The sequence below is a fragment of the Ovis aries genome, chromosome 18, assembly GCF_016772045.2.
Source record: "Ovis aries strain OAR_USU_Benz2616 breed Rambouillet chromosome 18, ARS-UI_Ramb_v3.0, whole genome shotgun sequence".
NCBI classification, from domain to species: domain Eukaryota; kingdom Metazoa; phylum Chordata; class Mammalia; order Artiodactyla; family Bovidae; genus Ovis; species Ovis aries.
This window is the reverse complement of record NC_056071.1, coordinates 54,484,805-54,509,804: the sequence shown is the minus strand read 5'-3', so window position 1 is coordinate 54,509,804 and position 25,000 is coordinate 54,484,805. Positions and strand designations below refer to the sequence as shown.

Here is a 25,000-nt window from a genome sequence, read left to right as displayed (position 1 = left end):
AGTATCTTATTTTCATTAAAATGTTGTTCTAGTATTAAATAACTTCTATTTGAGTCATGTTTTATGATCATGTCTTTGAGATTGGGGATAACATTAATTTAGAGGACTGTGCAAAACAATATTTAGATAATATAGGAATAGCAATACAGCGAATACTCACATACTCACCGTCTTGAACAAGAAATAGAATGTCACCCACTGAAGTTCGGTAAGCATCCCTCCACATCTCCTCTCCCTAGCACCTTTTATGCTTTTTATCTCCTTGTTTTCCTTTATGGTTTTATTGAATATATCTGTCTCTTTTTATAATACATTGTTTGGGTATATTATAAAATATTTTTTAACTGTATAAATGGAATTCTAAACTGTATATAAATTGAATTCTTCTGAGACTTTTTTTTTTGCTTAGTGTTATTTTCATAAATTTCAGTCATATTACTATGTTAGAAGGTTCATTATTTTCACTGCTGTATTCATTGCATGAATATATAATTTATTTACCTATTTTATTGATAAAGGACATTTACATTATCTGCTATACAAACAATGTGGTTACGAATTTCCTTGTGTATATCTCAACTCATTGGAAAAGACCCTGATGCTGGGAAAGATTGAGGGCAGGAAGAGAAGGGACGACAGAGGATGAGATGGTTGGATGATGTCACTGACTCAGGGGACGTGAGCTTGAGCAAATCCAGGAGATAGTGAAGGACAGGAAAGCGTGGCATGCTGCAGTTCATGGGGTCACAAAGAGTTGGACACGCACATGCAAAAAAAATGAAAAGAGTCGAACACAGCTTAGTGACTGAACAGCAATATTGTCTGGTGCACATATATAAGAGTTTCAGCTGTGTATCTTGATTGGAACTGCTGGGTCATGGGATATATATGGGCAATTTCAACTTTACTAGGTTTGGTGGCAAATTGTTTTCTAAAGCATTTGTGATGATTTTCTCCTGCCAGTAGTACTATGTGTTCTTGTTCTATTAATACATCTCTGGCAACACTACCATTACCAGAATTTTTAAAGTTTTCGCCAGCATGGTTGGTGGTTGTTTGCTAAGTCTTATCTGACTCTTGGTGACCCCATGGACTGCAGCTTGCCAGGCTTCCCTGTCCTTCAGTGTCTCCTGGACTTGCTCAAACTCATGTCCGTTGAGTTGGTGATATCATCTAACCATCTCATCCTCCTGCCCTCAATCTTTCCCAGCTTCTTCCTTACAGAAGGGAAGGCAAACTACTCCAGTATTCTTGCCTGGAGAACCCCATGAGCAGTATGAAAAAGCAGTGTGGTTGTTGAGAAGGGCTGTCTATCTTAGGGTTTTAATTTGCATTTCTAGTAATGAGGTCTAGCATCTTTTAAAATGTTTATTTACCATTGGTGTTTACTTTCTGATCAGCTCATTAACACATTAAAAATTTATTTCATCTGATGCTTTTAATTGTTTTCAGTGGGTCCAAAACATCTAGTCTGCTACTGTTATAAGTCCAGATCTTCTTTTTAAACTGACTTTACTTTTAAAAATTTAAAACGTAATACATATTTAGAAAAACAACAAATCAGAAGAAACTGAGAGAGAATTGGTAAAGATAAAATTTGAAATTAATGAAATAAAACCCCCCAAAATGGTAAAATGAGTAGTGGAATCTAAACATTAATTTTCAAAAAACTTTTAGTATAGTTTTAGGCTGTAATAATTTCTTAAAAAATTATATTTTCTTAACTATAAATGCTGTGAGGTTAACAAATTCATTTGAAAGTTTAAATTTATACTAAATTTAATCTTGTAGATTTCAAATGTTAGGTTTTTTAATTTAAAATTTTTTGTTTCAGCTTCTCTGTGTATCAGTCAAGGTTCAGCCTGAGAAGCAGAACCAGTAGGATGTGTATGTGTGTGCACATATGCACACACACACATGCATATACATACACATATACATTGATGTATATACTATATACAGATTAACACGTATGAGATTTATTACATGAAATTGGTGATATGATTGTGGGGTCTGGCTAAACAAGTTGGAAATTCGCAGGTTTGATAGTATGGAAAGATCACATCATAGGCAGGCTGGAACTCACAGGTATGGGCCAAAGCTGTTGTCCCCAGGTTGTCAAGAATGTAAATCACAAACAGGATGAACTGAAGTGGGCATGGGCTGAAGCTGCTGTCCGCAGATAGAATTTGCTTCTCTTTTATAGAGAAAACCCAGTTCTAGTTTCAAGACATTTCAACTTGTTCAGTCAGGCCCACCCTGATTATTCATGATAATATGCCTTCCTTAAATTCAGCTGATTAGGAGCGTTTATTACTTTTACAGAATATCTTCATAGCAACATCTACATTACATTTGGATAACTGGGGACTAGCCTATCCAAGATGATACCACAAACGAAAAAGCTATCACACCCTGATTCGAGATGATGAAACTGTGATCTCACATTTTTGTGGTTGAATCCTTTAGAATAACCAAGAAAATTGTGTAAAAGAACAATAGGGAGGAGGGACTTCCCTACTAAATGTCAAAATAGAGCCATAAATCAATACCATATTGACTAGATTAGTAGAACAGAAGGAGAATCCAGAAATGGAGCCCAAGTTACATTTGAGAATTTAAAACTAAATCCTAAACTACTTTTAATTTAATGGGGAAAAGAGTAGATTAACTGATAAACAGTGTTGGCACAACTGGCTATTTATACTGAAGAAAATAAAATTGGACCCTATCTTACACTATATACAAAAGTAAATTCCAATTGCATTCAAGCAAGATTTCTTAACTGTGAGGGGTGCTGGAAGTCTGGAGCTGTTCTTGGCTGTTACAGTGACTGGGTGGATCCTCCGGCAAGTGGGTAGGGGCCAGGAATATCAAAAGCACTTCCACTGAGAAATACTATTTTAAAAAGGTTGTTGTTCAATCGCAAATTTGTGTCTGACTGTTTGCCACCCCATGGACAGGCAGCACACCAGGCTTCCCTGTCCTTCACCATCTCCCAGTTTGCTCACACTCATGTCCATTGAGGTAGCAATGCCATCCAACCATCTCATCCTCTGTCATTTATATCTTTAACTTTTATATTTTAAAAATATAAATGTTAAAAAAGAATATTTTGCAAGAAAAACTAGAAGACCGCATGTGTAGTCCAGAGGCAGGGAGGAGCCTAAACTCAACTAAAACTCAAGAAGTAAAGTAGGACATGTTTGACCATGTTTGTAACGCTGATGACAGAGTGTTCATATCTGCTATACAAGGTGCTCTTACAAACTAGCTTATAAGAGATGGACTTCTCAATGGAAAAATGGGCAAGGTGTGTGAAGATTTTTACATGAGGGTAGTTCCAGCTGTCTATAAACATGAAAAAATGCTCAAATCCACTGGTTTGTAGTTAGAGAAATAAAGTAATAAACATCACTTTTATACCCATCAGACTTACAAAATTAAAAACATTTGTTGCTATATTTCTTGACTTTTTAATCTTTTTCATAGTTTTTTCTCTTATTATTGTCACCTTAAAAATTTTTGTCACCAAGTAGTCTTTTAATAGCATTCTCTCTCCTTTATATATATATAATTGCTCTGAAAGAGACATTGTGATGTTGTGAAATGTAGGTTTTATCTTTCATACTTAGCAATATCAAATGAACTTGCCCAAGGTCAGAGAAATACAGCTTCATCAGCTGAAAGGGATTGATTGACTTTAAGCTGTCTTCCAGCTCTATAGTTTGTGAAGTAGTTTTTGCATGCTGCTTTTTAATGAACTTTTCTTCCTCAGGAACGTTTGGATGAAGCAAATGCTGCATTAGATTCAGCATCAAGACTTACAGAACAGTTAGATTTAAAGGAAGAACAAATTGAAGAACTTAAGAAACAAAGTAGGTTTTTTTCCTTGTTCTTTTTTCCTACAATACCAGTGTTGAATCAAGTGTGGTTTCCTGCCATGCATTGGTGCAGTCGAGTGAGAACAACTTCTGTTAGAATGTGACTTCCATTCCTGTCCCCCATGACCAGTTTACTTTGATTTGAATACAGCTCCTAGTGAAACCAGAGTTGTAAGTTGGCCCTGGCTATCTACTAGTTAGTTCTTCTGAATATTGAGGCTGTTCATTTGTGCTTTCTGCCACCTTGTTGACCATCCAAGGGGTAGATTTGACTGAGTCAGCTTGTCACAGTGTGACTTTTCCCTGTTCAGTCCATGTTCATCCTGCCTAAAGCTGTCTGATATGTTAAAGGAGGCAGTGTTCTTAAGTAAAAGAGTAACTTTTTGTGGAATGAATGTCTGCCTATAACTAGCGTGTTATGATTATAGATGATGCTTTACATGTAGGCACTCATGTATTTTTTGATGCTTGTAAATTATCTCATAGGCCCTGTTGATTTCCTAGGGTGAGTCCTGTGTTTAGGATTATCAGTTGGGCCTCAGATAACCAGGTGATTGATAGTGCTTTGTTAACTCTAACTGCTGACAGAGATGGCATGTCCTCATTTAATCTCTGATCTAATGGTCCCCAGGAAGTTGAAGCTACTCTATGGCTGCATTTAGTAGGTAATGATTAAAGGTTATCAGAAGGGTGATGAGAACCTAGAAATGTATCAGCTTCAGGGGATGGGTTAGGAGCAGTAGTACCAAGGCATGTAATTAAGATTAAGAAGCAACTCTTAACATGAGATAGAAATAGGCAAAATAGGAGATGGCACAGCAGAAACACTGTCAGACAACAGAAAATGGTGACTTGGGCATTAAGGAGGCAAGCAGACAAATCACTGAACTGTGGATACCAAAGGACAGGCCCGATAGGTTGGCCAAAAACAGGCAGGGGACAGGAGATGAGAGATGGTTAGAAATAAAAAAAATACTAAGATGGAGAATGTGAAGTCGTATCCTTAAGGTCACTAATCTGAGGCAGATGAGTACCCAACTAAAAGTCCTCTGTTTACTTTGTAAGATTTGGCCAGCCATGGAACTCTCAGTGTAATTGAGGGGCTGGAAACGGATAAGGAAACAGTTATATATTGGGTCTACATGGGCATTTTATATAAATGTACTGTATTCTTTAGTCTTCTCATATTTTATTTACCCTTCACAAGAAACTAAAGTAGGCGGTATTAGTTACAGTTTATAAGTTAAAGACACTGAGATTTAAACTCTGATCTTTTATCCTTGACCAAAGTTCATGATCTTTCCATGTTGCTCTATTTCTTGTCAGGAAAACAGTTGTTTATAGGCTAACTTGTATTTTGTTCTGTATATATCTCCTTTGAAGATAGGATAGTATCTTCTGAGTTGTACCCTAAATATTGAAATGGTTGCCCTTACCCAGAGGCAGTGTTTATTTGGAAAACAGTCTAGTTAGGTTGAAGGCCAGGGTAACTACAGCTTTACCTGGAAGACATATGGCAACCTGGAGGAGATACACTGAGCAGTCAAGGGATTAGCCAAAGAATTGGTATCTTCAGGTAGGGCTAGACTAATATAGGTAAAAAGGCAGTATTCTGAACCAACTTCTTGGTCGGTGACAACTCACTTGTATGTCATGCTATTGGAATATTTAAGTTCACCTCCCCTTTTAGACAACTATGCGTGTTTTTCCCAGTAGATAAGATAAAAAAATAAACACTGTGACTTATTGTAGTTACTAAATATTTTCACAGTCCCTACACTACTTAGTAATTTGTTCAGGCACCCATTTAAATCCTCAGTAGTAGAATATTTTTAGATTTTGATTGTAAGTGACAAGGCTTAGGTGGCCTAGGTCCCTATTCATGTAAAAAGTTACAAGTAATATTCACTGTAAATATATAGAACTCTGGACTCATTTTGTGAAGTTAATATTAACCACAGAAAAAGCTCTAATTATGCTTATACAACTGGTATTTGAAAGGAAGGCAAGAGGCCAGTGTTGCACAGACAGGCAGGGGACGGGGGGTTAAAGGGACAGTTAGTTCTGTTATGTCTTTAAGTCATTCTTGTCATTTAAGCTCTTCTTAGCAGTCTGTTTTCTTTTATTACCTAAGTGCTTAATATTACTTTTAGATGTCTAAACACAAATGTGATTTTATTTTCTCAAAGCTGCATTTTTGATTTGATAATATAAATAAAACTTTGATTGGCTTGGTTGTTGCAAAAGAATCATTGTATATTTTCTTTCATAGATCATTAAGTACTTTAAATGTTGATTGATGTTGTAATACTGTACGTTATTTTTAACGCAAAACTTGGCCAGACAGCAAAAATATTTGCCAGGAGAAACAGTTTTGGAAAAGACAGATTGGCTTTTGTTGCAAGAAAGTACATAGAGACTTGAATCGTAGAGGCAAAGTATTCTTTTATTTCTAAGCATCTGTGGACTGTCGATGATTAGTTGATATGCGGTTTCAACATTTAAACAATATTAGGAAACTCATTTTAAAAAGCAGTATTTTATTTGAAATGCTTATGTCATTGCTACCAGAGATGAGATGATTCAGTCTGGTCAAACGTATGAAAAGGGAGCTATTGCTTATAACACCAGTATTAAAACAGCAGACTGTTGATGATTTCGGTCACTTAGAGTAGATAATTGTTAGTGCTGTGTATGTGCAGTTGTGGTTATGAGTCCCGAGTATTTACAGGCTTTGTGTGAAAAGTATGAAGATGCCTTAATCAGGTGTTAAATACTTAATGCGAACCAACTGCTTGGCTTCATGTTAGATGCTGTGTGAGATACTAGCTAGGAGCGCCCCCCCCCCCCGCCACCCAACCCTTTTCTCTTTTTTATAGGAACTTAGTTAAGGAGCTAACACCTGGCCTAGATACACACCATAGGTTCATAGTTTAAGACAGTGGTGCTCAGCTCTGGTCAGAGAGTGCACATTTAGTTCTCCAGGAATCCCATTAAGGGTTAGGGACATTCCATGGAGAAAAGAAACCTGAGTAGGCAGAACTCTAAACTAGTAGTAAGATTTTACTCCCAAAATATAAGTTCTTTGTCTTCTCCCCCTCACCCCCCAGCCCCACACACTATGGGAAAGTAACAATGAAAAACCCTCAGATCCTGTAGGTGCTGTAATTTAATAGGTAATGTTGGCTGGTAGAAGAATTGCTCCTTTCTTTCCTTTTAGAAATTATTCTTTCAGCATTTTTTCTGTAAGTGTTCTTTTTCCATGTAGGTCCAGAGACTTATTTCACATGTCATCCTAGATTTTTTTGATTTTTTTCAAACTTAAGGCATTAGTCCTCTGTGACGCAGGTAGGACAGTGTCTTTCATGAACTCTTCTGAGTTGATCAGAGTTCAGAATTTCTATGGGATTGTCATTCATGGGAGAATGAACACCTATGGAAACCTAGACTACAGCTGAACCACTGAAAGATGTGTTATACTGCTATGTTCATGGACAAATTTAACGTTTTCTTTCTTTTGCTTATTCTCTGTCGTCATCCTGGAGATGAATTCCTGCTTAAAGTGAAAACGGTTGGATAAAATTGAAATAGGAAGCACAAAAGAATTACTGTTTTGATAACTATTATTCAAAAGGCTGGTAAATTTTATGGTACACCAAGAAAAATAAGTTTTCATAAGCAATGCAAGTTTAGATTCCAGCGCCAGGGAAGTCTTTCAGTCTGTGTGCCAGTTTTATAGCCATATCTTAAAGGGCCCCATCACTGATTTTTTTTTTTAAGGTTTTGTTACTGCTTTTTAAAAAAGTCTTCAATGAGTTGAGAATGGAAAATTTTCTTAGAGTGTTTTTTTAAAGAAAATCTAGAAGAATGTATAAAATGAGCCCCAGTAAACCAACTTAATATGAAGCATAAAAACATTTTAAAATTACAAATATAAAACGTTTAAACTGTTTTTCATGGAGCCACCTTTATGGTGCTGGAAGGTGGATTTTTTATTTTAAATAAAGACATTCCGTTTTCCAGGACATGATTTATACAAGAAAACATATAATGTCCTGTTGAACATAGGCCAGATACATTCCCAGACGCTTTGTTACCCAAACCTTTTGAGGGATTTCTTTATAGATGTTTTTGGCAGAAGTTGTGATTTTAGAGGAAACATATAAGAAATACCAGATGCAGTTTTCTGAGTTGCCATAAATAGTTAAAAAATTGTGATGATATAAACATCTGGGTGTACTAGAAAATGTCAGAATTTTTAATTAAGAAAAAGCTTATGTCAATTCAGTAAATAATTAGGCCCTTTTCAACATAATGGTTTTATTTCTTTTTAATTTTTTAATGGTTATATTTTTTTAATGTATGTTTTATTAGTTCTTCTAAGTATAAAGGGAAAAGCAAATTATGTAACTTTGAGAATTTTTGACTTAATGTGTTTTGTGTCTTTTTCTTCACATAGATGAGTAATTCATAATATAAATCATTTATTCTTTTTGTCCTATGTTACATTCTCAGATAGTCTCCCTTCCCAGAGAAAAAGCAGTCATTCTTTTATTTGTCAGAGTCATTGTTTTCTGCTGTGTACCAAGCACTGAAATAAGTGCTCAAGATACAAAGACAGGGGACAAGAGTTCCACCTTCAGGAGGATAGTCGCATACTTGAAACAGGCTATTGAAAAAGGAAGACAATCTATTCTGCCTCATGATGGTGCTGTGGACGGGTAGAAAAGGCTAGTGAAAGGTATGCTTGCCCTCTCTTGAACGGCAAATACGTCCAGTGAAGCAGGCAGAGAGCTGGGAAGGAACATTCTAGACAGAGGGAGGAACTCATATGAAACAGCATCAGATCTGGAAGCTGGCTGAGGATCTAGTGGACTCATTGTGTGTATGTGTGCTGCACGGGTGTGGAGTGTGGAGAAGGCGGAGGTGGGAGTAAGCTGTTGGATCATGAGCACAAGTTTTAAACTGGGGCTAAATTATACTATCATTTAGTATAGTATAGCAAATAGGACTAAGTAGAGACAGGGGAATTGGAGAGCTTCTTATAGGGGGCAACAAATTCTCTTCATCCAACCACTGCCATGCAGGAGAGTGGGTCCAGGGTTGCTAAATCTTCAGATCTTTTGGAAGACACCAGAAATGTAGACTTTGATGTGACATGTAATTTAAGTTAAAAAAGAAAAACCCTGTGGGCTGAACAAACATTTCTTTGTATCAGATTTAGCCCATGCTGATTTCCAACAGCTTTCAGAAATGGGTCACGGTTTAGTCTATAGCTTAGGAAGCCATTTGTCATTAATATAAATCAGTATGTATTAGTATACAGTGATGATGATATTCAGTAAGTGGCAAAATTATAATTATGACTTTACTGGTTATTGACCCAATTGAGGCCCTTTCTTTTGCAATATGACAGATCTGTGTCATGTTTAAAATTTTTAATTTTTAAATTTAAAAATTAAATCTATAACTTGATTCACAATATTCAGTCTTTTAAAAAAATTGTTAGTTTGTTTTGCTATGGAAGAATGCAGTACAAATTATCTGAATTTTAATTTAAATGGTTGAGAGAGGAAGGTGGAGAGGGAAAATAAATTTGATCTGGTTATATTAAAAATATTTACATAAAGTCTCTTTCTTATACACGTAGTAATTCTAACTTAACTCTACAAATAATCCAGTAGACTTCAACATTGATAATTGAGCTTAATCAGATTCCAGTCTATTAAAACTCAAGTTAATGAGGATATACTGTATTCATAAATTTTTTTTGTGAGTTCTTTGCTAGGAAATGGAGTTTCAAAAATTGCTTTTCATTCTGCAACTAATAATTATAATTATGGAACAAGAAAGCATTCACCATATACTCTAGACCTTAAAATTCTGTTGAAATGGTTGAAAAGAATTGAGTTATAAGGCAAAACAATTGGTAATATGTCTTCAAATGTAAAGAAATACAAGGTGCCTTTATAGTTAAAAAATATAATTTGCTGTTATAGTGAAAGTGATCTTGTATAAGTTGACATTCTGTTAATAAGACCATCAAATTTTTAGCTTTTGCTTTGATTATATTTAATTGACCAAAGAGGCTAAATCTCCTTATGTTAGATTTAATGTATCAGATTTAAATTTATTTTTTAGGTAGCCAGTGCAAGTAAGACACCAGACCCAGCTTATTTACTGACATATCTGTGTGCTGTGCTTAGTTGCTCAGTCATGTCTGACTCTTTGCAACCCCATGGACTGTAGCCCGCCAAGCTCCTCTGTCCATGGGGATTCTCCAGGCAAGAGTACCGAAGTGGGTTTCCATGCCCTCCTCCAGGGGATCTTCCCAACCCCGGGATCAGACCCAGGTCTCCCACGTTGCAGGCGGATTCTTTACCATCTGAGCCACCAGGGAAGCCCCAGAATACTGGACTGGGTGGTCTATTCCTTCACCAGGGTATCTTTCTGACCCAGCAATCAAACCAGGGTCTCCTGCATTGCAGGTGGGTTCTATACCAGCTGAGCTTCCAGAGAAGCCCCAAATAACTAAATACTTGTAAGTATGAGCTCCGTACATATTATACATGAATCTTGCTGGAGTGTTAGTCAGAGGTTAGCTTTCTGACGCCCCTTTGTTTCAGTTTTTGAGATTCTGTTTCCCATTTTAAGTTGAATTTGTCAGGGATAAAAAACGCTAGTGAAATTGTGTAGTGGGCCCATGTGCTACTTGTGAGCTTAACTCCTCCAGGAGTCACCCCAGAGTTGTTTCAGCCCGTCTTAAGAGTCTTGGATTCTGCCTTTGGCAATCAAAGACTACTGTGGCTGCTCAGGTCGCTGAATGGCCAGCACTTACGTGCAACCCCCAGAGAAGCAAGTATTTTAATTAATGAGTGGGTTTCCAATGGGACCATTGCACCGTATGAAGACGAGGCCTCCACCACGCCCATACATTTGTCTCCTGAGAGAACCGTAACCGGCAAGGAGCAGTCTTGTTCCTTTTTTTCTGGAGCAAAGCTCTTTCGTATGTTCTCCCTTCTATCCCAGCAAATCTACATCGATAGACACACCTGTAATAACATCATATTTCTAATGTTCTTTTCTTCCTTGTGTCGACTTCTTTGCCTTAGTTTGTAAAGATGACCAGGCGAAATGGAGGAAAAGTTATCAATGTTAACCAAAGTGATACATGTTATTGATAATAGTTAGGCAGAGTTGAAAGATGGTATTTTAAGAAATCGTATGAATGAGTTCTAGTACTTTATACAGCACTTTACTATTTAGAAAAGTCATGTTTAATCACTCAGTAGGTTCTCTCAAAATTTCTTGAGATAAGCAAGCTCATTTTACAAAATAGATAGTGAAGTCTGGCACTGGTGACAGGACCGTGATTCATATTTCAGGTCTTGTGACAAGAGCGCGGTTTTCTGCAGGTCTTCTGACTCTCAAGTCCTGCTCCAGCCACCTTTCTTTTCTCAGTGAGTGTATATTAGTCATGCAGTTGTGTCTGACTCTTTGTGACCTCATGGACTGTAGCGTGCCAGGCTCCTCCATCCATGGAATTCTCCAGGCAAGAATACTAAGAGTTGGTTGCCATTCCCTTCTGCAGGGGATCTTCCCAACCCAGGAATCGAACCCAGGTCTTGCACATTGCAGGCAGATTCTTTACTGTATTAACCATTGGGGAAACCCTTTCTTGGTCAGGTGGCTGTTAAATAAACTTGAGTCTTGTCCAAGGGAGGTTAGTCATAAAATAGCCAGTGACTTTGTAAGGAGTGTGACCTAATTTTACAATGCTTTCTAAAGACAGTATTATAGTACAGTGTTGCTAACTGCAAATAAAATGGAAAATTGTGATGTACTGATTTGTTGTAGTCACTCGCGTTTTATATTTACTTTTGATTTTAAATCAGGTGATGAAGACCCTGGCACCATCTCTCAGTATTACAGAGAAGAGGCTCTGATATGGTTTTAGGACGTCAGATATTCAGAGTAACTTTTAACCTAAACCAGACGAATCCCAGTTACTTTGTTGCTCGGCTTTAACGTGTACCCTGTCCCTGCCCTTTTTTCCCCTTCTAATTTCCAAAGGATTATTTTGGCATGTTTTTAGGTTATTTCACAGGGATATTGTATTTGGCTAGATACTCACTTCTGAATAACTGTATTTTGCCTGCCCATATAAATACAATTCTGATTTCAAATTGTGGTTTGAGTTAGTATGCAGTTTTTGTGGAGAAGTATTGAGAATCTGATGGGAGGAGAATAGGTATGCCTGGAGAAAAGAGCAAATCTGTAGGGACCTTTGAAGTCAGTATTTGACTTTCTTTTCTAAGTCTTTCCTAGTTAATACCACCATTCCAACCCTTCCCCCCAAAGTCCAAGGTTGTTTTCTAGACTCAAGTATCAGTGTCCACTTAAACTGCTACTTGAAGCTAAAATAACCCTCTGTATGTTTTTGAGGATAGTCACACTGTCAGTTCTCTTTCTCACTAGCTCAGGACTAGCTTATATTCTGCTAATGAAATTTTTAAGAAATTTGTACCCTCTTATTATGGCTTTAAGGATGTTTTGAGGACTCCCCAGGTGGTGCTAGTGGTAAAGAACCCACCTGCCATTGCAGGAGACGGAAGAGATGTGATCCAGTCGCTTGGTCAGGAAGATCCCCTGGAGGAGGGCATGGCAGCTCCCTCCTGTATTGTCGCCTGGAGAATCCCATGGACAGAGGAGCCTAGCAGGGCATGAGGTCACAAAGAATCAGACATGACTGAAGTGACTTAGCACACGTGCACACGAGGATGTTTTGCTTATATCTTTCAGAACACAGAGCTTTCAATAAGAATTTTACCAATATTAACTAATTTTCATCAAGAAAATATTTACTACTTGAACTTTATTAAGATGGATTTCTTGATCAATTTTTCATAGAGCAAAGTTTAATTTTTCTAATTTGTTTTACTAAAGTCATTTTTATCAGAAGCAAGGTTGTGAATTTTACTCTGAAGATGTCTAGTTATTCAGTTTTCAGTTCAGTTCAGTCGCTCAGTCATGTACGACTCTTTGTGACCCAATGGACTGCAGTAGGCCAGGCCTTCCTGTCCATCACCAACTCCCCGAGTTTACATAGACTCATGTCCATTGAGTTGGTGATGCCATCCAACCATTCAGTTTTATCTTTTCTTTTTTAATGAGATAGTATAGTATAATGGTTATATTCTGGTTATACTCCAAAGTAGTGTTATCCATTAAAAAAATACAATGTAAGCCAGTTAGAATTAAAAACGTTTTAGTAGCCACATTTAAAAAGTAAAAAGATACTGAGATTAATTTTAATAATATATTTTATCTAGAATTTATATTGTATCTAGTATTTATCATTTTGAAATGTAATCAGTATAAAAATCATTAGTTTTTAGAAGAAAGTAGATAGGAGAAGGGAAGTCTCAGAGAAAGGGAAGATGGAGGTTGGCTAAATTTGACCTTCTCTTCTGCCACCTCTCCATAGCCTGGGGGAGAAGTGGAGGAGGATGAAAGAGAAGACTCTGCTCCTCTGGCTCTTACTTCAGTTGAGGAATGGGGTGGTTAATTCAGAACATGAATGAGAGATTAACTTACTTGCGGTTCTTCCTCTAAACAGAGTACTAGAAAAGGCCCCTTCACTAGAAAAGGCCCACTTGGCACCCTGGTTGGTAGTATATATGTGTCCATTAAGAATCTACAATGTCTTTTTCTGACCCAGACTTAAATAATAGTCTTGTTCTCTCTGTCTCTGTGTGTCTGTGTGTCTCTTAATGTCCAAGCTTAAATTCTTCCCTGGAAACACAGGAAAGGAAACGTTTGTAGTTGATTTTCCAAACACAGACCTAGCTTTTATAGTATGGTTATGACAACCATCTCTGTTTTGGTAAAAGTTAGCCTATTACATGTTGCAGTTTAGATTTTGGCAATTTGGAAAAGCCACGGTCATTGCAAACAGTTAGACTGGACAGTTTGTATATACGTTTAGTACTGTAAATCAGAATTGTAGGCATTGTACAGGCAGAATGAAAACATAAAGCAGATGAATCTGGCTTAACATGTAAGGTTCAGAGAAAACTTCTTTGAGGAAGGGACTTGGGCACTGAGATGTGAAGGGTAAAGAGTTAATATTAATAGGCAGTGCCAATGGAAAAGAGCTTTCCAGGCAGAAGGAAAAACATTTGCAGAGGTCTGCAGTGGGAATTGAGAGTTCAGAAATAAACCATACATTTCTGGTCAATTGATTTTCAACAAAGATTCCAAGAGAACAGATTTTTCAACACTTTGCTACTGGAACAACTAGGTATCCCCACATATAGGAACCTTGGACCCTTACCTCACACCATTCAGAAAAAGTAACTCAAAGTGGATCATGGACCTACATTTTAGAGTTAAAGCTGTGAAACCCTTAGAAGAAAATGTAGGAGTAAATCTTTGTGATACTGAGTTTAAGCAGTGGCTTCTTAGACAAGGCAAGAAACATAAGGAAAAATAAATTAGACTCATCAAAATTAAAACTTTTGTGCCTCAAAGGATACTGTCAAGAAAGTGAAATGACTGCCCACAGAGTAGAAGGAAATATTTGCAAGTCATATAGTGGGTAAAGAAGCTTGTATCCTGCTGCTACTAGGAAAATGCTGCGTAACGCAGAGTAGGTGTGTGCAAAGAGGTCAAAGTCTAGTGTTCGGATGTGAATATTTCTTGATTTGAAAAGTTGAGCTCTACCGCAAAGCATTCTCCTTTTCATTTCTTTCAGAATGAAATTTGTAATCTAGCTTGATGTTAATAAGCATCTTTGGCTCAAACTGTCCATTTCTGAGGAAACAGGTGTAGACTCCATTGGTCTGCTGAGAGTTCCTTAGTCTAGGAATCCATTACTCCATGGTATGGTTCATTATGAACAGGGTCTCTCCTTGTTGTAACTTTAGACTTTGCTTTTAATACTGTTTAGATTCCAAGTGTTCTGCCAAGACTTTACACATTTTGCTTCCTTTTCAAATAACTAAGAATTTAAAAATAAAATAGTCCAAACATCTTTCTAAATCAGTCAGAAGCTAGATTGTATCTTGCCTAGTCTGTTAGAACCAGTGATCTGAATTTTTTGCAGTTTACCTCAGGATACTTTGCCCTGGCAGCTGCCTCCTGAGCCACGGTCTTGATTGTGCTAGCTACTTTTCTTTGTCAGCTCACTAAAAGAGTCCAGCCAGGAAAATGGAAAAAGGAAAATCTAAAATTGTCCTTTCCGTTTTTTCCCGTTAAAAAGTGGCTCTGGAAATGTTTCATGCAAGGAAGCAGTGGTGAAAAATCTCTTGTTTGCACTTAAGCTTTTGAAGAGAATGAAAACCTTTGGTTTCTAAATTTTCTGTTGAATTGATAATTTTATTTGGGGTAAACAATGTGAATTAATGCATAGACTGGCTTCTAGGTAATTTCTATACCAGAAAGCCTAATTCCCTGAACCAAGGAAGAGATGGGTGTAATTTAATATTCCTAATTAGAATAAGTACATATATTCAAAATTCAGTAAAGATGTCATACATCTCATTATATATTCATACAGATTATTTTAATCAGTTAATGACTATCTTATTCATGTATTTTAAAACAGATGAGCTCCAACAAGAAATGCTGGATGATGTACAAAAGAAATTGATGAATTTAGTAAATAGCACAGAAGGAAAAGTGGACAAGTATGCTCTGCCTTTCATTTTTATGTATTTTATGGGGATCACTTTTATGGTAAAAACAATTTCTACATGTAAATGTGTGTGATTAAGTTTTAAAAACCTTTTGTTTTTCTTATATAGTGATGAGTTGCAGGTAGTTTTAATGAGGGGTCAGTAACTTGCCTTCTCTTGGTTTTTAAATATATTTTGCCAGCTTAAGATTCTTTTTCTTAAGACTGTATGGAAGAGATCACCGCAGTTATGAAGTACTTCGAAAATAGGAAGTTTATTCTTACCATTCTTTTCTGTTCTCTTTACTGCCCTTAAGTGGACGTATCTTGCTCAAGTGCATTAGGTGTGAAACCTAAGTATACAGGTAGTATGTATCTTTAACATTTTAAAGATTTAGATATTATTAGCAAATTTTTAATAAATGTGAATGAATGGGGAAATATAAGCATAACCATTAAGCACAAGAACTGTCCATCACCATTTAGGATAGGGAGGAGAAAGAAATCTGAAATGTCTCCTTATAATATCAACCTAAGCAGGCACTGAAAATTACTAATGAAGCGCCAATCTCAGTTGATTATTTGATTGAAGAAAGTGGGTGGCTTGTTAAGTGATGTTTTTAAAGGGGCACATTTTGAGTTGTTTGCGGTGTTCCTTAATTAGACTTGTCAAGATTTTGTTAAAGCTGCTGCTTTAAAATATTTTACTGTTTAGTGTTCTTTGTAATTAACTGCTGTTTAAGTATAATTAAATATTTATATGTTCATTATTTATTGTTTGGGTACACTGGATATTGAAACAATTGACAAGTTAGCGTGCACTGTTTCTGCCTTCATTTTCAGAGTCCTGATGAGAAATCTCTTCACTGGACACTTCCACACACCAAAACATCAGCGTCATGAAGTGTTACGATTAATGGGAAGCATTCTAGGCATCAAAAAGGAGGAAATGGACCAGGTAACTGAACATTGAATGCCATTCTGAATATATTTATAACTAGAATACTTGGCATCATATAAAAGAATCTCAGTATATTTATAACTAAAGTACTTGGCATCATATAAACATTTTTTTCCCTGTGTTTTATATAACTTTTGCTGAATACAATAATGTAGATTGGAATCATTTTATATTACAGAGAAGATTTGTGCAGTTTGTATAATATTAGCTTAAATGTTTCATAACTTATAAGTCACCATTCATATCAGAATGCTGAAAGTTTGAGAGATGACAGCCCTCAGGTTTTATTTGAGATAGTGCTTGGGATGACATTTCAGTGTATATATAGCTTCCATCAGTAGGAAAGTGGGAAATGGACTTGCAAAGCATGAGTTACTGCCATCTGAAATCATGTAAAAATGCTTCTGTTTTCTTTTCTTGTATTGATCATATTTTCCTCTTTTAAAACAATCTTTCAGTTATTGACTGAAGACCAGGGCGGTGTTACCAGGTGGATGACTGGGTGGCTTGGAGGAGGATCAAAGAGTGTTCCCAGCACACCTCTGAGACCAAGTCAGCAGTCTCTGCTTAATAGTGTAAGAGTCGGCTTCGTTCTTGCTGAATAGGAGTAGTGACATCGCTGTGCATCACATGCATTTGCAAAGAATTAGACTTCTTTTTCAGGTTATTTTATACAGCCCTGTTATTTTGGAGCTGTGGAAACTGAGATCCAAAGAGGTGATTAGCTTACGGATAGAAAGCCAGTTTTAATAGTTTTATTGTATACAGGTTTTATTTTAACACTTTGTTTGCATGATACTTTTATTTTTCAAAATATTAACTGTCCCTTCGTTTTTGACTATACTACTATCAGCACATAATCATTTGTCTCTTACTACTAAATTATTAGATTCTCAAAGACAGAGGCTCTGTTTTATGCCTGTATGTATCTATGTAGTCACTGGGCCAGTTGAATGCTTATCGAGCACCTGCTGTGTGTCAGACTGTTCTGAGCATGGAGAGTGCAAGCTACACACCAGATGGATGAAGTGCTTTTCTTCAAAAAAACTGACATTCCGGTAGGAGGTAGCCGTTAATTAACATGGAAACATGACCCCTGGTATACAGTAGGCTTAAAATGAGTATTAATTGAGTTTAGTACCACTGTGGTGGAGTTTACTTCTTTATTTTATGTATGTATTATGTATTTATTTTTAACTAAAGAGGAAACTGAGGCTAGGTGACTTACCTGAAGCTGGTGAAAGAACTCTTAAATTGAGTGGCATAAAATGGAAAGTTCTACACTACATTATTTTAATCTGATAATAATATTACTGGTGACCTTTAACTGTACCTGTTGATTGGGTGCTACTGTAGGAAAATGTGATTATTTGATGCTTGTTTTCTGTTGATACCTGTGTGTCAGTTAGAGTAGCAACACTTTTAATTGTTCATCAGGCTGGCTTATAAAGAAATGATCAGATAGCATGACTAGTTTTTAATATGAATTAGAATAGCTGGTACAGTTTCTTAGTTGTAGTGAATATAATTTTATTATCTGCCTAATATATCCAAAATATTTCTTCTTAGTCTTTTTCAGAACTTTTTGTTAAATTTCTAGAAACAGAATCTCATCCATCTGTTCCACCACCCAAGCTTTCTGTTCATGATATGAAACCTCTAGATTCACCAGGAAGGAGAAAACCAGATACAAGTACACCAGAAAGTTTTAAAGGTAAAATCGGATACTTATTTTCTTTTCTACAATTTAAAAAGTTGATGATTCATGATTATGTTTTACAGTGATACCAACTGAAGTTTTAATGTTTTTGAAAATGTGCAATGACTTCTTCCAAAATTCCAGTAAGGCATTAGATTTTGGCTTCATATATATATATTCTTATAGCAATCTGATATTTAATTAGCTTAGGTTAATTTAAGCAATATGAAATATTTTCCCTTTATAGGAATAATTATCTCTCTGCATAAGCCACCTTGAATTATTCTTGGGAGTGCTTGGTAAACCTTTGTTCACGCGTTTTCCTTTCTCACTAATAGTGCTTATTGCTAATCAGAGTTAGAATTGTAGTTTATATAGTTAGAGAAAGATTTTTTTCCATGTGATAATCTGAGTATTACACTCAGTAACCAAAGTTGGTATGTTAATAATGTTTACAAGAGCAGTTTAGTAAACTAGCTCAGACATCCAAGAACACTGTGAAGAGTTCTTATGTGTTGAAAGGCCTGCCTGAAAGCAAAGGGTTTGGTGGTTCTACAATATGTGGATGTAGTTTTCTATCCTGCTAGGTTGTAAGGATCTTATGTATGCTATTCACATCCCTGTATTGGCATGCAGTCAAGTCTCTTGAGTTCAAATTGAAGTATCATCCATTAGACTCTCTGTTCATGTGCACGTGCGTGTTGAGTTGCTCGGTTGTGTCTGACGCTTTGTGAGCCAGTGGACTGTAGCCCTTCAGGCCCTTCTGCCCATGGGATTTCCCCCTGGAGTGGGTTGCCATTCCCACCTCCAGGGAATATTCCCAACCCAGGAATCAAACCCGGGTCTCCTGCATTGCAGGTGGATTCTTTACAGTCGGAGCCGCTAGGAAAGCCCGTTAGTCTCTGTACAGATTATTTATTGGAAGGGCTATATATTTTATCTGAAATCTTCATATTTTAATAGACTAATGTGTTTGCTAGCTGGACTGTAAAGGTACATATTATATACTCTCAAGTTTATGTCACTTGCTCAGTACTTAAATGTGGATAAAATACTGAATTTATATTCTGAAATTTTAAGAACTTCTTTAGTCCTTCTCTCAGCTCTCAGAAGTTGTTCAGTCGTGTCCAACTCTTTGTGACCCAGGGATTGTAGCCTACCAGGCTCCTCCATCCATGGGATTTTTCCAAGCAAGAGTACTGAAGTGGGCTGCCATTTCCTTCTCCGGGGGATCTTCTCAACCCAGGCATCGAACCTGGGTCTCCTGCATTGCAAACAGACGCTTTACTGTCTGAGCCACCAGGGAAACCTTCTTTAGTCCTTACTTAGATGAATATTTCTATTTTTCTGAACTTTTATAGAAAGTGAAAGTAGTAAAATTATTTTAAAAGTTTGCTAAATTAGGCTTTAGAAAAGTCTTAACTTTAATGTGTAGACTATACTAAAAACAGTTTTTCTTGTCATACTGGGTTTTATTCTTCCTTTAGGTAGTTAGTTTCTGGCTGTGCTGCGTCTTCACTGCTGCAGGCTTGTCTCTAGGTGCAGCGAGCAGGGGCTGCTCTTTGTTGCCGTGCGCGGGCTTCTCATCGCGGTGGCTCCTGTTATTGTGGAGCACAGGCTCCGGGGCACACGGGCTTCAGTAGCTGCGCCTCCTGGGCTCTAGAGCGCAGGCTCAGTAGTTGCGGTGCGCGGACTTAGTTGCTCCAAGGCATGTGGGATCTTCCTGGGCCACAGATCTAACCCGTGTCTCCTGCATTGGTAGGTGGATTCTTTACCACTAAGCCACCAGGAAAACCCCAGTTTTAGCATCTTTCAAGATTCTAAAATTTATTTTGGCAGGGTCTCCCTTCCCCCGCTCCTCCCCCTGCCCTTCCCCTTCTTTCCTCTCCTTTTCTTTCCTACACCTCCCCACTTCAGTTATCAAGTCACATGCCCAGCTTGATTTGTGTTGCTCAGAGACAAAAGCCAGAGCTTACCATGTAGCTATTTCAGAGTTTGGAAAATTGTCATTCACAGGAGAAAGTACAGCTTGCGGACCCAAGGGTGCTCAGTGATAAGTAGATTTGATACATTTGTCTCAATGCTTCCTTTGTTTTAGAGGCCTCTTTTATTTTAGTTTCCCATCACTGAAGCAGGTGTCTTTGAGGGGTTGCCTGTCTCTGAACAAAGAAGTTGTTAATGGCCTTGGGTAATAAAGCAGAATTCTCTCCACTAAGACTTTAGGGCATAAACTAAGTGCTGTTCCAGTAAAAACTTAATTGTTCAGCCTGACTTCACAGAAAAATAATCTAATGAGAATTGTTTTTAAACCTTTGACTGTCTAAAAGATGACCGTTTAATGTAATACATACATTGCTTTTTGTTTTGGTAAATTAATATTAAATCTGATGTTATTATAATATGGGTGCCAATTTTTTTCAGGACCATTTTAATTATTTGGGCAAAACAAGTTCTCAAGTCCTCCCATCTTTCAAATGGTTAGATAGAATTTGCCTGGCAACATAGGAAACACTTTTTAGAAAACTGTTGTTATAATAAATGACATTAATCCCCAGAACTGGGAAGCTCCCTATATGGTTCAAATGGCTCACTCCCCAGAGAGTATCTTTGCCTGTGTAATCCCCTTCCTCTTCTTTGTCCCCTCTGGGTGCACAGGTCTCTACCTGATTGCATCTCTCCTTCCCTACCTCATTCCATGTAGATGGGAATTCCCTGGTGGCTCAGATGATAAAGAATCTTCCTGCAGTGCAGGACACTTGGGTTCGATCCTTAGATTGAGAAGATCCCCTGGAGAAAGGAATGGCAACCCACTCCAGTGTTCTTGCCTGAAGATTCCATAGACAGAGGAGCCTGGTGGGCTAAGTCTGTGGGATCACAAAGAATCAGACACAACTGAGCAATTACCCCTTTCAGCACACAGTGCAACACACATAACTGGTATTAAGTATAAGACAGCGATGCTGATGTGTTTAATAATATTAGCTCTACATACAAATATTTCTCCCATTCCTTTCTCTTATTTATTGCTTCTTTCACCTTCTATGTTTGATAGACACCCAGCTTATCAGATCCAGAACCTAGCAGCGTATAAGTTACATTTATTTGGGGGCCAAATCTCAGAACCTAAAACACATGTATACCAGTGACCAGATAATACGTGGGAGACTAAATCATCCTTGTTTTGTCATCTAGATACAGCGGAATCCAGGGCTGGTAGAAGAACAGATGTGAATCCATTCTTGGCTCCCCGCTCTGCAGCTGTGCCTCTCATTAACCCAGCTGGACTTGGACCCGGCGGACCTGGGCATCTCCTTTTGAAACCCATCTCAGACGTTCTGCCCACATTTACGCCTTTGCCAGTATCGCCTGACAACAGTGCTGGAGTTGTGCTGAAAGACCTTTTAAAGCAATAGATTATTCTCAAGCCAGAGATGATACATATAGCACTTTAAAGAAAAAAACCGTGAACACTATGTACATACTTTATCACAAAGTGGCCTTTTGGAAAAAAGTCATGTATTTGTTTGCAGTTATACTTTCTCTAAATTTAATACTAATATTCTTAATGCTTTTAGAAATTGCAAGAGTTAAAGGAGAAGTGTTTGCTATCTTATCTCCTTTTTTCCCCCCGTCTCATTTGACCTAACTTAAGCTAGAAACATTCTTTTTAATTTTAATTTACAAAAGTAAGAAAAATAAAAGACAAAAATACTAGTAGCTATATATCAGTTCTTTCCTTTTCAGGCTCATTTAAACTAGAGACGTATAGTTATCTTTTAAAGATAATCAGTACATTTACCAAAAAAAAGGAGGGGGGGGGCAGAAAATAGTAGTGGCTTATCCACATAGTGTAAAAATTGATCTAAAGCATATTATTTATCTTTAGGCCAAGAGCAAGGTTGTCCCTGGGGGGCGACAGGTGTCCTGAGGTAGAAGGCGTGCTGTTTGGCTTTCTGTAGACTGAGCAGAGAGACAGCACGGTTTCATCCAGGACCCCTGCCCGCCCCTCGTTCACAGTCATAGCCACCTCTTCCTTCCCGGCTCCTTACCTTCTGGCAGCCCCTCGCAATGCTCCTGTATAATTTTGTCATTTCAAGAGTGCCACTCACTGGAATCGTACAGTGTAACCTTTTGAGATGGCCTTTTTTCACTCACCATAATTCCCTGAGATCCTTCTACATTGCTGAACCTATCAGATGCTTCTTCCTTTTCACTGTTAAGTACATATTGTCACTGTATGGTTTCGCTTTAAGAGCTAAAGTGTCCCTTTAAAGATACCATCTTAAAATGTCTCCACACCCCTACTCACAACTTTGATCTAAGTGTTACATTGTACAGCTGCATTTACAGAACTATAATCAGCAATATCCCTAGCTACACCATCTCCTGCCTCTGTCTGAGGTGTTGACGTGAGAGGGACGGCCACCCAGGGGTCGCCTGTCATCTTCACAGTCACAAGGGCAGTGAGATCACTTGGGCAGCACCAGCACCGGGTGTTTGGAAAGTAATGGTGAGGGAGTATCCCTTTAATTCTTTTATAAACCCCTCATAAAAATCCTGACTTGGAATTTAATTATATCAGGATGTTCATGTTTGTATTAGTTGTTGAAGTTGTACATTTAAAGACATTTCTTTGCAAATTTTGTAAATTTCGATATGCCTTTAAAATAGAAACATCTGTATAATAAGGAAAGATGAAAATTATACTAATCCAAATATGTAAATAGGCCTGGCTCTGGCCAGGGCCAGATTTGGCTGTTTGTAAACTTTGCTGTGATTACTGTATACTTTGTACTGTATTTAGAGGATTGGAAGTCGCCATGTGCTGCTAGATAAAGCTTGTTTTTCTGGAAAATCTAGTAACTTAGACATTGCTGCTTCAGAACGTCCCCTGTCTCCTTGGCTAACTTATTTATATTGCCATTCTTTATTTGGTATACTTTAAAGGAAGTTGTCATACCAGTTCTATATTAGAACTATCAAACTGCCTCCTGTCCGTTTTGTCCACTATTGTTTCTCTATGAAATGATTACTCGTAGGTTTTATAAGGTCCTTTCAAAGACACTTTCACTGACCATCCTAAATTATTTGCTGCTTGCCATTGAATTTTCATTTCAGTGTGGAGCATCTGAAATAAAAGTTTCTCAGTTTAAAAAAATGAAAAGACAACGTGATCCTTTATTTTGAAGGCATATAATAACAGGAAAAAAATTTCCTCTTTTAATTTGGAAAGGAGATGCATGGTGGGTATAAGTAGCATGTCACCATATTTTAAATGCCTTTTATGATATTTTCAGTATTTCCTTTCTTGCTTCCAAACAGCCTATCCCCGCTCACCCCATAGCTTAACAGAAGTTGGAAAGCTGTTGTGGGTGGATTGCATATCTAAACATCCCAACATGACCTTACATGGCTGCTGTTTTTAAAAGTATGTGACCTTGTCCTAATGCTGTAGTACCTAATGTTTCAATTGTATCATCATCGAAACTATAGCTCACTGGTATGCATACTAAGTGTTTGTTGATCCAAACCAGACACAACTCATCTACTTTTCTGAATTAAGTTGTGTCAGAGATGAACCATCTGCTCAAGGAATCTTCTTAGTAATCATATAGTGATGAAGCATATAATTCTGATGTTGGCAGTTGGATATTGCTAATGCTAATTTTATTGCAGAACTTTAACTACAGTAATTTTACTGTTTATTCCTCTAGAAACTTACTAAAATTTGTGGTTGAATTTTACCATCGCTGCCACAGTTTTCCACAACATTCCGAATGGTTTTCAACTGCTTTATTGTAGTAGAAAATTCATCCAGCCATTGGATTTGATTTTAGTATAATACTGTATTTCATGGTTATTTTTTAGTTCCTGCCATTATTGAGTTAAAAACTAAACAACAAAAACCTGGGGGAAAAGGATTGACTTTCTTAAAACCATCCAATTAAATATTAACTATCCCCCTCAAATAAAGCCTCTAATTTATTTTAACCTTTTAATGGACAGTTGAAAGGAGGAAAAAGTCAAAATACTTTTCCAATCAGTAGATGGGAAACAAAACAACAATGCTCCAGGAACAAGAGAGAAATAAGAATTGTTAATAAAGCACTATTATGTATCATACTTAGGGCATATTAATTTTATTTTTAAGGCTAATGAAGTTTTTCATTTATCAAAGTATTTAAAACATCTTCTGTTAATAAAAATTAATCTTTAATTTTGTAAACATCAAGTCTAACATTTATATATTCCTATGGGAAAAAACTTTCACTTTTGTGGAAAAAATAATGGTACTTTTAATGATCTGACACTTGTGATTATTTGCCAGTCTTTACTGTCTAACTTATTAAGGTTTCTCGAGTTAAAACTGATAAGTTGTCTTTTGACTTTTAGGGAAATATCTTATGGAATATTTACAGTCCAACCTTAATACTGGGTTGTATTTTATGGAACTAAAGCAGTGCATTTCTGAATTTCTCAGGAGCACTGCAAAGCAGAAAAACTAGTCCAAATAAAAATGATATATGTAAACTGGCAATGTCTTCATCCACAATAAAAAAAAAAACCTTTTTTAGCAACCAGCTGCTGACTTTTTCTTTAGAAGGGGGAGAAATGACTTACACATGTTGTTTATAGCAGCAGTTGATGAACTACTGACGCTAATATCTTCAAGTGTTCACCGGATGTCTGGTGTTAGGATAGTGTTTGAGCTTTGGAAATGTTAACTATGAACAGTTTAATAGATGTTCAAGGTTATGTGTGCAAAGAGGATCTGAGAG

At 37.1% G+C, this 25,000-nt stretch overlaps 1 protein-coding gene across 5 annotated transcripts in view; it reads left to right on the top strand.

Annotated features, from left to right (window-relative positions):
* The window catches only part of TRIP11 (thyroid hormone receptor interactor 11), a 68,683-nt gene extending 43,881 nt beyond the window's left edge, over positions 1–24,802 (top strand). For 4 of the 5 annotated variants that reach the window (XM_012098940.4, XM_004017952.5, XM_042235383.2 and 1 more), the window contains 6 exons: positions 3,779–3,878; positions 15,493–15,574; positions 16,405–16,519; positions 16,981–17,097; positions 18,092–18,236; positions 21,414–24,802. In XM_012098940.4, coding sequence (XP_011954330.2) covers positions 3,779–3,878; positions 15,493–15,574; positions 16,405–16,519; positions 16,981–17,097; positions 18,092–18,236; positions 21,414–21,634 — 780 coding nt within the window. In that variant the 3' untranslated portion in view covers positions 21,635–24,802. Of the gene's footprint in view, positions 1–3,778; positions 14,769–15,492; positions 15,575–16,404; positions 16,520–16,980; positions 17,098–18,091; positions 18,237–21,413 lie in introns of those variants that run through there. The other variant, XR_009597260.1, reaches the window with a different exon arrangement.
* The last annotated feature ends 198 nt before the right edge of the window (positions 24,803–25,000 follow it).